Source organism: Babylonia areolata, chromosome 18 (genome assembly GCF_041734735.1).
Source record: "Babylonia areolata isolate BAREFJ2019XMU chromosome 18, ASM4173473v1, whole genome shotgun sequence".
NCBI classification, from domain to species: Eukaryota; Metazoa; Mollusca; class Gastropoda; order Neogastropoda; family Buccinidae; genus Babylonia; species Babylonia areolata.
Genome location: NC_134893.1, coordinates 65372160 through 65388029, shown reverse-complemented (window position 1 = coordinate 65388029; position 15870 = coordinate 65372160). Strand labels below are relative to the sequence as shown.

The window sequence follows — 15870 nt, the reverse complement described above, 5'->3', positions numbered from 1 at the left end:
TTTCATTTATGTAATCTATAAAGAACAGTATTGTAAAATTCAAGACAATTTTATAGAAATGTGAGCCGACGCCGATGGAGACGTGGGAGATAAACTGTGTAGACATGAGGAAACGACAGTTCGAAAGAAAAAGGGAGACAGGTACAAAAACTGGAGACTTGTCTCCCGTAGGCAAGTACAAAGAAATGGGAGACAATTACCAAGATATGTGGGAGGCACTTGGAGTCCGTACTTTTTCATGTTTTGATATTTCAAGAATCTTATTTTCTAAATTTGTCACATCACATACCTTTTTTGTTTGTAATAACAACAATAATAATTGGTATATATAAATATATATATATATCTCTCTCTCTCTCTCTATATATATATATATCGCTGAATCTTGTGCAGAGACGAATCAAAGCGCCTTCAAACCAGTCATTCACACGTGATAAACTGAAGACGAAGGAGATGTAGGAGAAGGAAGGAGGCTGTCTTGGAAATAGATGGGTTTTAACCCTTTCACCGCCAAGCTCGCATTTATGCACAGGCGTGGTAGAGGACCCATGTCACTGAAAGGTGACCATTCATTGGTCTATTATCCATGAACCTACTGCTCTTAATGTTCGGTGGTAGGATAGGGCATACACACCGCAGGGGAAATCCCCAGCTATTCTGAGCCCACTGTCTTTTCTGTGTTTATATCACAACGGAATTTTGTACTCCAAATTGACTGGCAGTGACAGAGTTAAGGCCAGACCCAGGCTTGAAATAGCGGAATGAGGGGACGTGACCTGTGTATGCAGTTGGCCGCGAATTGTCTGTTCTTTTTCCAAATGTTAACAATCAAGGACCTTTGTTTCCAGAAAATTCAAGGAAACCCTTGCAACCTCCGGAGCCGCTCATCCGCATCAAGATTATGCAGCAGCTGACTCCTGTCAACTGTAGCGTCTCCCTGTACGAGGTTACAGTTCTTCCGCTTGTGGGGGGCCGGGGGGGAGGGTGTGTGTGTGTGTGGGGGGGGGGGGGGGGAGGTCGGGAGGGGAGGTGAGGTGAGGGGGGAGGAGGAGGAGGGGAGAGATCCAGACAGACAGACAGAGAGAGTGGGATGGACAGGGGGAGAGAGGGGCAAGGGATCGAACGAACGAACGAAAGAAAATAAATTTTTCTAGGGTATTGAGATAAGCGTAATGACAAGAATGCTTTTTTTTTCTTCTTCCACCCAGCCCTGGGGTACAAAACAAAAAGAAAGAAAGTAGGGGTGGGGGGGGGGGGGGGGGGGGGGGGGGGGGAAAGAAAGAAAAGAAACGCACAAGAATGAAGTGAAGAGAGAAAATTCATGTCAGAAGACAGAAGAGAGGAAGAGAGAGAGAGAGAGAGATGCGGGGGTGGGGAGGGGCGAGGGGGCTGGGGGGTGGGTGGTGGGCGATAGAGAAGAGAAGAAAAGATGAAATGAACGAACGAACGAACGAACGAATCTTTTTTTTTTAATGAGGTAAGTGGAATAAGCATGTATAATGCTTTTTTTTTTTTTACATCCAGCCATCAGGGCAAAGAGAAATGAAGAGAGAGAGAGAGAGAGAGAGAGAGAGCTACTAATTCTATGCTGATAATGACTATGTTGTGCGTCACTTGTTACTTGTTCTAATGCTGCGTAAAAAAAAAAAAAAAAAAAAAAAAAAAAAAAATCTGATTTGGGGGTTGGGGGTAGGGGATGGAGGGATGTGGTTTGTGTTTCCGTCTCCACCTTTCATAAAACGTGAATTTAAAATGGTGTGTTGATTGTATGTGCTTGATGGTAGGAAAACACACACACCTACACACACACACCTACACACACACGCGCGCGCGCGCGCGCACACACACACACACACACACACACACACACACACACACACACAGAGCTATTCATTCTTTTCTATACTGATAATGACTATGTTGCGCGTCCCTTGTTACAACATTCTTTCTTCCTTGTGTTCAAAATCTGATGGGAGATGTGTTTTGAGTTGTCACCCCCACCTTTCATAAAACGTAAATTTGAAATGGTATGTTTGTTTCTGTGTGTGCTTGATGGTAGGACAAAAAAAAAAAAAAAAAAAAAAAAAAAAAAAAAAAAAAGAAGAAAAGAAACAACAAACAAAACAGCGAGAGAAAAAGAATTTGTATATAAACGTACATGGCAGATCCTCAACTGCGAGCAAGAGTTGTATTTGTATTACTCTTTTTGTCACAACCGATTTCTCTGTGTTAAATTTGGGCTGCTCTCCTTAGGGAGAGCTCGTCGCTACACTGACAGCGCCACCCTTTTTTTCCGCCTGCAATTTTTTATTTTCCTATCTAAGTGGATTTTTCTTCAGAATTTTGCCAGGGACAGTCCTTTTTGTTGTCGTGGGTTCTTTTACGTGCGCTAAATGCACGCTGCACACGGGACCTCGGTTTATCGTCTCATCCGAATGGCTAGTGTCCAGACCACCACACAAGGTCTTGTGGAGGTGGAGAAAATACTGGCGACTGCCGGTGTGATTCGAACCAGTGCGCTCAGATTCTCTCGCTTCCTAGGAGGATGCGTTACCTCTAGGCCATCACTCCACTTGTACAACACACACACACACACACACACACACACACATTCAAAAACATTCACACACACACACACACACACTCATTCAAAAACATTCACACACGCACACACACATACACACACACACACACACTCAAAAACATTCACACACACACACACACACACATTCAAAAACATTCACACACACACACACACACACACACTCACACACACAATTAACGTAGAGTTTCATTCCTCTTCTCTCTCCCTGCCCCCCCCCCCCCTCCCCGCCTCCCCCCTCCCCCAACACCCCCCCCTCTCTCTCTCCGCACCTTCAGACTTCCACCCCCACCCCCACCCCATTCCTGCCCGCTGACCTAATTACGTCCATCTCTCACTCAGCCCCGATTGTTACAGGTTCGGAACCCCCTTTAAAGACAGAGTAGCGAATCCACACAACATCCTTTCCTTTGGCAAGAAAAAAGAAAAAGGCACCGACTATGACATGGACGATGAAGAAGACTACGACAATGGTAAAAGTTTAAGTTAAATTGAATGCGTCGTTCTTGTTGTATTGGATGTGCTTGATGAACTGAATTCTGGAATTGTTCATTTATATGTATCTACGAAGTCTTGACTATTTCTTTCGCATGGGTTACTTGTCTCATTGTATTGTATGTGTGAATGTGTGTCTTCATGTTTTACATTTATTTGCTTATTTATCATCATTGTTGTCTTATTTATTTATTTATCATTATTACTATTATTATTTTATTATTATTACTACCTTTTTATATTATATTTATTTATTTATTTATTTATTTATCTATTTATTTATGTAAGCTTATCTATTATTTATTCACCTTTTTTTTTCTCAAGGCCTGACTAAGCGCGTTGGGTTACGCTGCTGGTCAGGCATCTGCTTGGCAGATGTGGTGTAGCGTATATGGATTTGTCCGAACGCAGTGACGCCTCCTTGAGCTACTTAAACTGAAACTGAATCTATCAATCCATGAATGGAAAATTAATGCGTTGAGTTCTGAGTTCTCACCGCTCCTAGTGTTGCCTTTCCTCTTTCTCTCCTCTGTCAATTCAAGTCTAAAACCTCGTCAGTTGACTCTCTCAGACTTTGGTCCGATTCGCAGGCCAGTTCTGAGTTTAGCTCTCAGACTATTATCAAATTCATTACGGACCAAGTATTGTTCTAATGTCAAGTGCATATGCTTTAGTAACCTGACAATTGAGCATATAATTTTTCACTGTAGCTTGATGAAGCCTTTTGTACACGAAAGTGTGTCTTCACAAGTGACTGAGAACGTTGATGTTCTAGACTTTTTGCATTCATTATCAGTTGTTTCGCTTGTCAGTTTAACGACTTCTCTTTTACGAAGTCCTTTAAGTAATTTCCTGTAACTGTATTTAGAGGTTGTTTTTTTTCTTCTTCCAAATTTCACCCACATTTTTACCCTCATTTGCCCAGTTTCTCCCAACCCTCCATTCATTCACATCTCCCACCCCTTCTGACCGATAATACTCAGATGTATTCATAAATACTTTAACAAAATGTCTTCAATCACCGATATGTGTGACGGGACATTAAACAAAATTCCTCCTCTTCTGTCAGTTCGCTGTGGAGGATGTCAATGAATGCCTGTCTGAGTGACCCCATCACACCTATCTGTCTATACGTTTGCAGATTTGGTGTTTCCCCAAAACACTGACTCCTCGGGGTTCAATGCTCAGGAGCTGATTCGGGAAGAGCTCTCCAAGAAGGTGAGACAACGGCGCCCTTGTTACCAGTGTAATGCACCAGAATGACCCCCTACCCAAAATTAACTCCACGGAGTTATTTCGGAGGCCTGGAATGACACCAACCCTTCTCCTGAAATGACTCCACGCCTTTGAAATGAGATCTTTGATGATTAGAAAGCACGAACTGGTACATTACTAGGGACTTCTTCTTTTTTGTGGAGTTAAATGTGGATCTTTTATATATTTTGAAATGTGGGAATGTCCGTCATTAACCCTTCTTCCCTTTCGCTGCCCGTGCTTCGTTCATGTTTTTCACTGATGTTTCATGTTACTTTCACTGCTTCTGCTTCCAGGTCAGAGATCTGAAGATCCTTCCCAAGAAGGTACCAGATCTTCTGGAAGCAGTGAGGGACATCGTTGAAAACGAAAACCAAAAGGCCATCAAGAAAGTTGTTGATGATTGGTTGACGACACTGCAGGTAAATGTTCAGTTTCAGTGTTTAGATAACGTCTCAGTTTCGCGGTGAGGTCAGTTGTTTGACTATGATTATATAGTGTATTTCCTTTTTTGGAGGAGGGGGCCTCGGATGTGTTTGAGGGGTGGAGAAGGAGGAGGAGGAGGAGGAGGAGGAGTTGGAGGAGGGGGGGGGGATAAAAGGAAACCCTCTTCCCACATTGTTTTAATTGAATGACTCAATGCGTACTATTTCTTTGATGCCACAGAAGAAGATAAGGGTTTATGGTTTCAGTGATGGTCGCGATGGTGACAAGACAAGACAGAATCTTTATTATCGAGGGTAATAGATAAGCAAGTAACGTGCTTTTTTACATCCGGCCCTCGCCCTAAAGAGGGAATAAAGCTAAAGAAGCGAAAATGAGCACAAAAAACTCCCCCAAAACAAAAAAAAAACACAATCAAAATACACCATTATTTCACCATTCACAGCCATTCCACAAAAAAAGAAGAAGAAGAAAAAAATCAAAAAAATCATTAAACACACACACACACACACAGACACCAAAAACAAAACAAAACAAAACAGTCCTTCCGTCGCAATCAAACACCATCCCACCAGTTCACACACACACACACACACACACACACAGACACACACAAATGCACCCACTCAAGGGAGAGTGAAACGGGAACAGGAAGAAACAGAGAGTGACAGATGAAACACAAAATAATGAGCTTTTTTTTTTATTCAAGCCTGGTGTCGCCTTTTAATCCTGAATATGTTGCACAGACTATACGGACAATACAGAATAAACACGTCGCTGACTCGATGGGTTTTTGACTCAAATGAATGGACAACGAGGCGAGGAGAGGGGAGGAGTTAACAGCTATAAAGAGCGGTGTAACTCTTTTCAGTTACAAGATGTCGCCAACTTCAAGTCAATGCTACTCATGCTACCTTGCTCCTTGAATAAAAAGCTGATTTGTGTTTTGCACATTTCTTTTGTCATTGCTGCTGTGTGCACATGTCAAATGATCGGTATAAGAGCAAGCCCGGCGCTTCCTTTTTTTAAAATTTATTTATTTATTTTTTTAGGAAGTGTCTGGGTTTGTTCCAATGTGCCTTATATATATATATATATATATATATATATATATATATATATATATATATATATATGTATGTATGTATGTGTGCCAGCTGAATCGATAGCATAGACAGCATTAACTTGAAGCTGCGTGTCATGTGAATGGGGAGAGCTTCCAACCACTCTTTATGGTTATATAAAATGCGGCAACAAAAGGGTTGTGCGTGGAAGAGAATTCCACTCTAAGGTGCATGTGTGCGCGCGCCGTGTCATGATGCTGAAAGATAGGAAGCTGGCAGTCGGCTCTTCCCCGGTAGGTAGTCTGTTGTGCAAACGACTCCGTGTTTATAAGGGGTTCAGGGTTTGGTCTCTCATGGAAGTATCAATGTTGATAACAACAACAACAGCAGTACTACTACTTGTTAACTGGAAGAAGATTGGTTGATTGAATCTTCAGTGGGTAAAGAATTAGACGCAGTAAAGGCCTTTTTACAATTCTGCCCATTTAACGACACAAAACATGAAATTAAAGAACGGCACAAACCATAGAAATGAAGAAATAAAAATGAAATTAAAATAAAATAGAATAATAAGAACGACGAATAAAAATAATAACTGGAATAGTCTATTAAAAGTAACAAAGCAATGAAAAGAACAATTGGTACATTATCACGTACGCAGGCACGCACACACACACACACACACACACACACACACACACACACACACACACACATTATAAAACAAGCAAACAAAGACATACGTACACATTCACACCCACACACTCAAACACACACACACACACACACACACACACACACACACACGCACGCGCGCACATATTATAAAACAAGCAACAAAGACATACGTACACATTCACACCCACACACTCAAACACACACACACACACGCAGTAAAGGCCTTTTTACAATTCTGCCCATTAACGACACAAACATAAAAATAAACAACAACACAAAACATAAAAATACAGAAATAAAATAAAATAAAATAAAATGATAAGAACGACGAATAAGAATAGTAACTGGAACAGTCTATTAAAAGTAACAAAGCAATGAAAAGAAGGTATGTACGCACACACTCACACACACACACACACACACACACACACACACACACACACACACACACACACACACACACACACACACACACACACACACACACACACACACACACACACACACACACACACACACACACACACACACACACACGTGATAAAACAAGCAAACAAAGACATACGTACACATTCACGCCCACACACTCAAACACACACACACACACACACACACACACACACACACACACACACACACGCACGCACACACACGCGCACACACACACACACACACACACACACACACACACACACGCACATACTGTTCATTTGCTAGCACGATCACACATACATTCAATTTTTCATTCATCATGGCATGACAGCATTTGCAAAAGACCGCGAGTAGGTTAATTAAAAAAGAGGAGAAGAAGAAGGAGGAGGAGAAGAAGAAGAAGAAGAAGAAGAAGAAGAATAACAATAACAATAACAATAACAACACCACAACCACCACCAACAACAACACCAGCAACAACATTAACACCAATAATAATGCCAATAAGAGAAGAGATAATAATAATAATAATAATAACAACAAGAAGAAGAGCAAGAAGAAGAAGAAGAAGAAGATGATAATATGGATACTTATATAGTGCCTATCCTCGGTCGAAGACCAAGCTGTGAGCGCTTTACAAACACATAGTCATTTGCACAACAGGGCTGGTGGATCATATTTGACATGTTGAGAGGGTGTTATTAAGATATAAGCGGCAAAGAATAATCCCAGTTAACAGTTCATATGATGTTTACAATGAACTTACAGTGTCAATAACAGTAGCATAAATTACAAATCAAGTTATGATACCATGCTCTGTGATGTACAAAACATATACAAAAACTAACTTAATCTTAATCACACAACAGAGTACATGTTCATAAACATAACTTAAACAAACGGATAAGTTAATTTAGTCTTTAACTCACTCAGTACGGCCAGTCCTCTCTTCTCCTCTACACAGACCCCTCGGATGTCCAGTGGGTGTCTGAATGACCCAACCTTTAGCTTCCGTCGTCAGAATTGTGGTATTCTTTGTCAACATTCACCTCTTCAGTATGAGAGCCTTCCGCTTGCAATATTTTGATGATGGTAATTGGGGTGAAACGCTGTTAACGTCGTCTCTTTCGCCGTTCGTATGGAGAGAGTTAACCTGCAGTAGTTTACTTTCGCAATTACAAAGCAAGTCGGATCAACTGTGCTGACTGTATTCCAGAATCCGTCATCTGTCGCACTTTGTGAGAGAATCACTTGTGACACTCGGTGGTAATCAAGTATTAATTGATAAACTACAGTTTTTTTCTATTTATTTTCCAGTTATTATAGTTAATTTAGCAGCTCGTCGCTCACATATTAATATTATCTATTCATATCATTTTGACAATGCTTTTAAAGAACAATATCAAGACTTTTTCAACTCCTTGTTAAACAGTCCAGTTGGTTCGCTGTTATAGTTGTTAGTTTTTCATTAGAAATATGTTATATTGTTATGATCTTTTTGTTTATTTTTTAAACAAAACTTAAATCAATAATTTTCACACACTCACACACACACACACACACACACGCACACATACACACACACACTTTCACTTCCTCGTATGCGTACACAGTAATTCCCCCCCCCCTCCCCCCCGCCCCCTCCTCCCACTCGATTTTTTTCCTTCCCTCGTCTAATATCACTTACAGTGAAAAGACGTTAAACTAAAGAACGAACAGAGCTGCCTACTTGGGTAGAGCCGACTGACAGCTGTCATTGGGCGCTCATCATACGTTTCCTGTGTCATTCAGTCATGTTCCAGCCCCTCAGACACACGCTTATATAGTCGTGTGACATTTTACGTGCATGACCATTTTGTTTATTTACCCTGTAGGCAGCCATGCTCCGCTTTCGGGGATGTGCATGCAGGGTACGTCCTTGTTTCCATAACCCACCCGAACGCTGGCATGGATGACAGGCTCTGCATCGTGCGTGTTTGATCTCCCGCGATCAGCAGTATCAACAGCAACAATGATAATGAGGATGGTGATGATGGTTCTACTATTGCCACTACTACTATTGCTACTACTACTTCAAATGATGATGATGATAGTAATAATAATAATAATACTCATCATAATGATAACGACAACAACGACGACGACGACGACAACAACAACAACAATAATAATAATAATTATAATGACAACAACAGCAGCAGCAGCAGCAACAACAATACTAATACTAATACTAATAATAGTAATAATAATAACAACAACAACATCGTAAACGGACAACACCAACACAAATGTACCTAAGAAAAAAACAAAACAAAACAAAAAAAAACAAACAAAAAACAACAACAACAAAAAAACAACACACACACACACACACACACACACACACACAAAAACAAACAAACAAACAAAAAAACCCCAACCACAACAACAAAAAAGACTGGCTTCCAGGACAAAGTTGTGAAAGAAACTGACGACCGGAAAGAGGAGCTGGATGACAAAATCCTTGAAGACCTGATTCGGAAGACGGCTGAGTCTGACGGTCCCGCTAGCGCCACTCCAAGGTTTGTCTTATTGTTGTTGCTTTTGTTGTTTTTGTTGTTGCTGCTGTTCTTCTTCTTTTTCTTCTTCTTCTTCTTCTTCTTCGACTTGTTGTTGCTGTTGTTGCTGCTTCTGCTTGTTCTTGTTCTTGTTGTTCTTCTTCGACTTTTTGCTTCTTCTTCTTCTTCTTCTTTGTGTTTTGAGTGTGTGGGCGTGAATGTGTACGTGTATCTTTGTTTGCTTGTTTTATAGTGTGTGTGTGTGTGTGTGTGTGTGTGTGTGTGTGTGTACGTACATGATAATGTACCAATTGTTCTCTTCATTGTTTTGTTACTTTTGATAGACTATTCCAGTTACTATTCTTATTCGTCGTTCTTATTATCTTATTTTATTCTCTTTCTTTCTTTCTTTCTTTCTTTCTATGTTTTGTGTATTTTATTTATTTTTATGGTTTGTGTCGTTAAATGGGCAGAATTGTAAAAAAAAGGCCTTTACTGCGCCTAATTCTTTACCCATTAATTAAAGATTCAGTCAGTCAATCAATCAATCTTCTTCTTGTTCTTCTTCTTCTTCTTCTATTCCGGTTACTCTTCTCCTCCGTCGTTCTTATCATTTTGTCTTATTTGATTTTATTTCTTTTTGTTTATGTTTTGTTGTCGTTAAATGGGCAGAATTGTAAAAAAAAAAAAAAAAAAAGCCTTCACTGTGCCTGATTCTTTATCCATTTAAGATTCAATCAATCAATCAATCAGTCAGTCAATCAATCAATCAATCAATCACTCACTCACTCACTCACTCACTCACTCACTCACTCACTCACTCACTCAATCAATCAATCAATCTTCTTTTTCGACTTGTTGCTGCTGCAGCTGCTGCTACTGTTGTTGTTGTTGTTATCATTGTTATTATGTGTATTATTTCTCTCTTTCACGTGTTTCGTCTGTTCTTACTTCCGTCATCATTTACTTTGCTTGGTATTTAATTCACCTTTACCCTGCGCCTGGCTTGATTCTTTCTCTTCGTATCGCTCTCTCTTGCGCCATCCGTGATTCTTCATTGAATTACTCACCAACTCTTACTGACAACCTGCCTGCTTGACTCTTCCTTGCACCTGGGTTGATTAACCCTTTCTTACGCCTTATCTCACTCCTCTGTACTTCTTATTTGACTCTTCTAGCAATTTACTTAACCTTTCCATGCGTCTTACTTACACTTTCCTTGTGCGTTTTTAATTTTTTGTTTTATTTAACTCCCTCTTGCTGCTTCCTTTTCGCCTTATAACATCTACGAAAGCACGTATTTAGAGCATTCAAATAAGTGTTAGAGTACCTTTGGTTTTGTATTGAAGTATGTAAGCTGTTGTAAATTTGTCACCTTGGGTGAAATATTGGAAAACAAAAAGGTGCAAATTTATGCATCTGATCTGTTGCATTATATCTGTTTATCAGTTGAAAGAAACAACCCATAATACTTCTGCAATATTGTCTTTTTATGTGAACATGTTGAATGACTGTGACTCCCGTGTCTTGATTATGTGCTTTACATTACAAAATGAACTTCTCCTGTTGAGATGATAAAGTATTCTGTATTATGTATATTCCTATCGGCGCTTCATCGGGAGTATAAGAGGATAACACCAAGACACACACATAGCCCTGACAGTATATAAATGGATAAAGCAGAAGAAGAAAAAAACACGATGTTATAAATCAGTGAAGACGACACGTTACCAATGTAGACAGACTAAACCCAGCCAAACAACTTTACAGGCAGGCAACATTGTTTGCACGCTCGACGAGCACAATAGCCGAGTGGTTAAAGCGTTGGACTTTCATTCTGAGGGTCCCGGATTCGAATCTCGGTGACGGCGCCTGGTGAGTAAAGGGTGGAGGTTTTTCCAATCTCCCAGGTCAACATACGTGCAGACCTGCTTGTGCCTGAACCCCCTTCGTGTGTATACGCAAGCAGAAGATCAAATACGAACCTTAAAGATACTGTAATCCATGTCAGCGTTCGGTGGGTTATGGAAACGAGAACATACACAGCATGCACACCCCCGAAAACGGAGTATGGCTGCCTACATGCTGGGATTAAAAAAACAACAACAAACCAGTCACACACGTACAGGCCCACTCGTGTACGTGCATATACAAGTGAACGTGGGCGTTGCAGCCCACGAAAGAAAGAAGAGAAGTTTGCATGCTCGCTCTCTCACTCCACTCGATATGCAGTCCTGCAATATGTTTCAGCCGGAGGCTTGCCCCTGAAGACGCAGACGGTGCAGATGCTATGGAGGAGCAAGAGGAGGAGGAGGAGGAGGCTATGGAGGAGGAGGAGGAGGAGGAAGGGCAGTCAGGCACCTCTTCGTCGGACTTATCCTCGCCTTCACAGGGAAGAGCATCGTCTGGACAACCGAGCATTTTTGGCCCTACTCCTCGCAAGAAGCCAAGACGGTCAGAGCCCAGTTCTTAAGAGGCTTTACTTCAGCCTTTCACCCCATGCATCAAGATTCAGGATTACTTTTCCTTTCCCTTCCCCCATTTTGTAATATGGAGGATTGTGAACGGATAAACGAAAGAGCATAATGATCACAGAAAAAAAAACAAACCCAACAAAACAATTGATAGTTCAGCTGTGTTTACGACACTCGTATATCGAATGCAAGGTGAAATTATCAAAATGCATGCACACGTTTAAGGATTATTAAAGTAATCTACAGGGTATCCCAAACGTCTGGTATCATAGCAAGAATAAGTGTCAATCAATACCATGTTCAAAGTGACTCCTGTCATCTTTATTTCATTTTAATCTTTACAGATTCTGTTGATACGGCTATTCCCTTAATACTTCGATACGTTCCTCCGTAGTTAAAGAACCATCTTCGTCACCCTAAAATGAAATGAAGGAAATCGTTATGAAACACTGTATGGCCAAGGAGTATAATGAAATGAGTAAAGATTTAACCAGTTCTTATATTGGTATACTGCTGGCAGTTTCTACTAGAAAGCCGTACTTCTTATTTTGATTTCAGAGTTGTAATCTTTCGAACAGGCATTTGCCGGCAGTCACAACAGTTTTCCTCTGCCCGCATCAGCCACACCATTCATCCTTTCCCCACATCAACCACACCATTTATCCTCTCCCCACATCAACTCACCATCTTCCTCTCCCCACATCAACCACACCATTTATCCTCTTCCCCACATCAACCACACCATCTTCCTCTCCCCACATCAACCACACCATTTTCACTCTCCCCACATCAACCACACCATCTTCCTCTCCCCACATCAACGACACCATCTTCCTCTCCCCACATCAACGACACCATCTTCCTCTCCCCACATCAACGACACCATTTTCCCTCTCCCCACATCAACGACACCATTTTCCCTCTCCCCACATCAACCACACCATCTTCCTCTCCCCACATCAACGACACCACTTTCACTCTCACCACATCAACCACACCATCTTCCTCTCCCCACTCAACACACCATCTTCCTCTCCCCACATCAACGACACCATTTTCCCTCTCCCCACATCAACGACACCATCTTCCTCTCCCCACATCAACCACACCATCTTCCTCTCCCCACATCAACGACACCATCTTCCTCTCCCCACATCAACGACACCACTTTCACTCTCACCACATCAACCACACCATCTTCCTCTCCCCACTCAACACACCATCTTCCTCTCCCCACACCAACCACACATTTTCCCTCTCCTTACATCAACCACACCATTTATCCTCTCCCCACATCAACTCACCATCTTCCTCTCCCCACATCAACCACACCATTTTTCCTCTCCCCACATCAACCACACCATTTATCCTCTCCCCACATCAACCACACACATTTTCCTATCTCCACATCAACCACACCATTTTTCCTTTCCCCACATCAACCCACCATCTTCCTCTCCCCACATCAACCACACCATTTATCCTCTCCCCACATCAACTCACCATCTTCCTCTCCCCACATCAACCACACCATTTTTCCTCTCCCTACATCAACCACACCTTCCTCTCACCACATCAACTACACCATTTCCCTCTCCCCACATCAACTACACCATTTTTCCTCTCCCCACATCAACACACCATCTTCCTCTCTCCACATCAACACACCATTTACCCTCTCTCCACATCAACACACCATCTTCCTCTCCCCACATCAACACACCATTTATCCTCTCTCCACATCAACACACCATCTTCCTCTCTCCACATCAACATACCATTTATCCTCTCCACACATCAACCACACCATTTATCCTCTCCCCACATCAACACACTATCTTCCTCTCCCCACATCAACGCACCATCTTCCTCTCCCCACATCAACTACACCATTTTTCCTCTCCCCACACCAACCACACCATTTTCCCTCTCACTACATCAACCACACCATTTATCCTCTCCCTACATAAACACACCATCTTCCTCTCCCCACATCATCCACACCATTTTTATCCTCTTCCCCCACATCAACCACAGCATTTATCCTCTCCCCACATCAACACACCATCTTCCTCTCCCCACATCAACCACACCATTTATCCTCTCCCCCACATCAACCACACCATTTATCCTCTCCCCCACTTCAACCACACACATTTTCCTATCTCCACATCAGCTACGTCAGTTTTCCTCTCACCACATCAGTCACAATATTTGAATTGCATTCCCGTGTATTCACCCCCTAACTGTGGGTTTGATTTTTGTACCCGTCCAAGCCCAGCCCCTCTACCCCCCAAAAACAAACAAACAAACAAAAACCCCCAAAAAACCAAAAACAAAAACAAAACAAAAAAACGGGTAGCAGAAATTCTTCAAGGCTTCTTGGGCCCCTGTACCAATCTTGCCATTCCAGTCACCATCAAAAACGATGATACCATTCTCGTCGACCTTACCATCGTGGAATTCTTCAAATCTGCTCATCATCATCATCATCACCCGGCTACTAGTGTGGGGTGGGGGTGGGGCTGGGGGGTTACAGGGTATATAATTATTTGTACTGCTTTTTTTTGTTGTTGAATAGTTTCGCTTTTAGGCGGATGAACATGATCTTTATGTTGGTAAACAGGTTCTACCAGGACCAATGAAAGTCGTTTTTGACTCACTTGTGTAAACAAAGTGAGTATGTTTTAACCCGGTGTTCGGTTGTGTCTCTCTCTCTCTCTCTCTCTCTCTCTCTCTGTGTGTGTGTGTGTGTGTGTGTGTGTGGTAAACTTTAACATTGACATTTTCTCTGCAAATACTTTGTCAGTCGACACCAAATTAGGCATAAAAATAGGAAAAATTCAGTTCTTTCCAGTCATCTTGTTTTAAACAATAGTGCACCTCTGGGATGGGCAAAAAAAAAAAGAAGAAAAAAAAATGAAGCCTAATTATATGCAAACTGCATTTACTGTTGTATTCATATTTTTTGTATTCTCTAAACTTGGCACTTTGATCTGATATTCTGACCCAACAACAAGAGCAGTCATTATTATCATTTTTTTTTCAAACAGGAACTTCTTTTGCTAAGCATGGAAGTTTTATTTATTTTGCAAACGTTTTGGTGCAGATAGTAAAAAAGGGAAATTACTCTAATTAATGCTAGGGGACTTAATTTGCTTTAAACTGATCTTTCTCATCTTAAACATTACATTTTGAAACAAGAGAAGCAAGGTCTTCAAGACTCACTTGTAATGCAGTTTTTAAAAAAAACATCCAAGCTTTTTATGTATTGAGTATAATTTCAAAAAGTCCCCCAGCAGAGTAATTTCCCTTGTTTTACTGTCTGCACCAAAACGTTTGCAATAAACAAAACTTCCGTGCTTAGCAAAAGAAGTTCCTGTTTGAACAAAAAATGATAATAATGACAGATCTTTTGTTGGGTCGAATATCAGATCAAAGTGCCAAGTTTAGAGAATATAAAAAATATAAATATAACAGTAAATGCATTATACTCAATAAATAAAAAGCTTGGATTTGTTTTTAAAGTGTATCACAAGTGAGGCTTGAAGGCCTTGCCTCTCTTGTTATACTTGCAGTGCTGTGAATGGTTCTTTATACGGCACTGTTTGACACTTTGTGTCATTTCTGTGAGAAAGAAAACGATATACACCTGTGTTTATTTTTGTTGTGTGGTTTTTATCATTAGTGTTTTGCATGGACGAGGTTTTTTTTTTTCTCACATTTTTTTTTTAAATTTCGTTTTTTGTTTATCTGTCTATAGTCTGTTCATCTAAGATGATGATATTAGACTGAAAATCAACGTTATTATTATTAAGAACGCGTGTACAGTGGTCCTGTTTTACATTGTTTCCAACCGGTAACTGAAGATTTTGTGAAGAAAGTGTGTC

General features: G+C 41.0%; 1 protein-coding gene across 3 annotated transcripts in view; it reads left to right on the top strand.

Moving 5' to 3' along the window:
- LOC143293011 (double-strand break repair protein MRE11-like) overlaps positions 1 to 12542 on the top strand; it is a 22514-nt gene extending 9972 nt beyond the window's left edge. For all 3 annotated transcript variants that reach the window (XM_076603794.1, XM_076603795.1, XM_076603796.1), the window contains exons 3-8: positions 849 to 939; positions 2960 to 3075; positions 4239 to 4315; positions 4648 to 4773; positions 9418 to 9530; positions 11757 to 12542. In XM_076603794.1, coding sequence (XP_076459909.1) covers positions 849 to 939; positions 2960 to 3075; positions 4239 to 4315; positions 4648 to 4773; positions 9418 to 9530; positions 11757 to 11979 — 746 coding nt within the window. In that variant the 3' untranslated portion in view covers positions 11980 to 12542. The remainder of the gene's footprint in view (positions 1 to 848; positions 940 to 2959; positions 3076 to 4238; positions 4316 to 4647; positions 4774 to 9417; positions 9531 to 11756) is intronic.
- The last annotated feature ends 3328 nt before the right edge of the window (positions 12543 to 15870 follow it).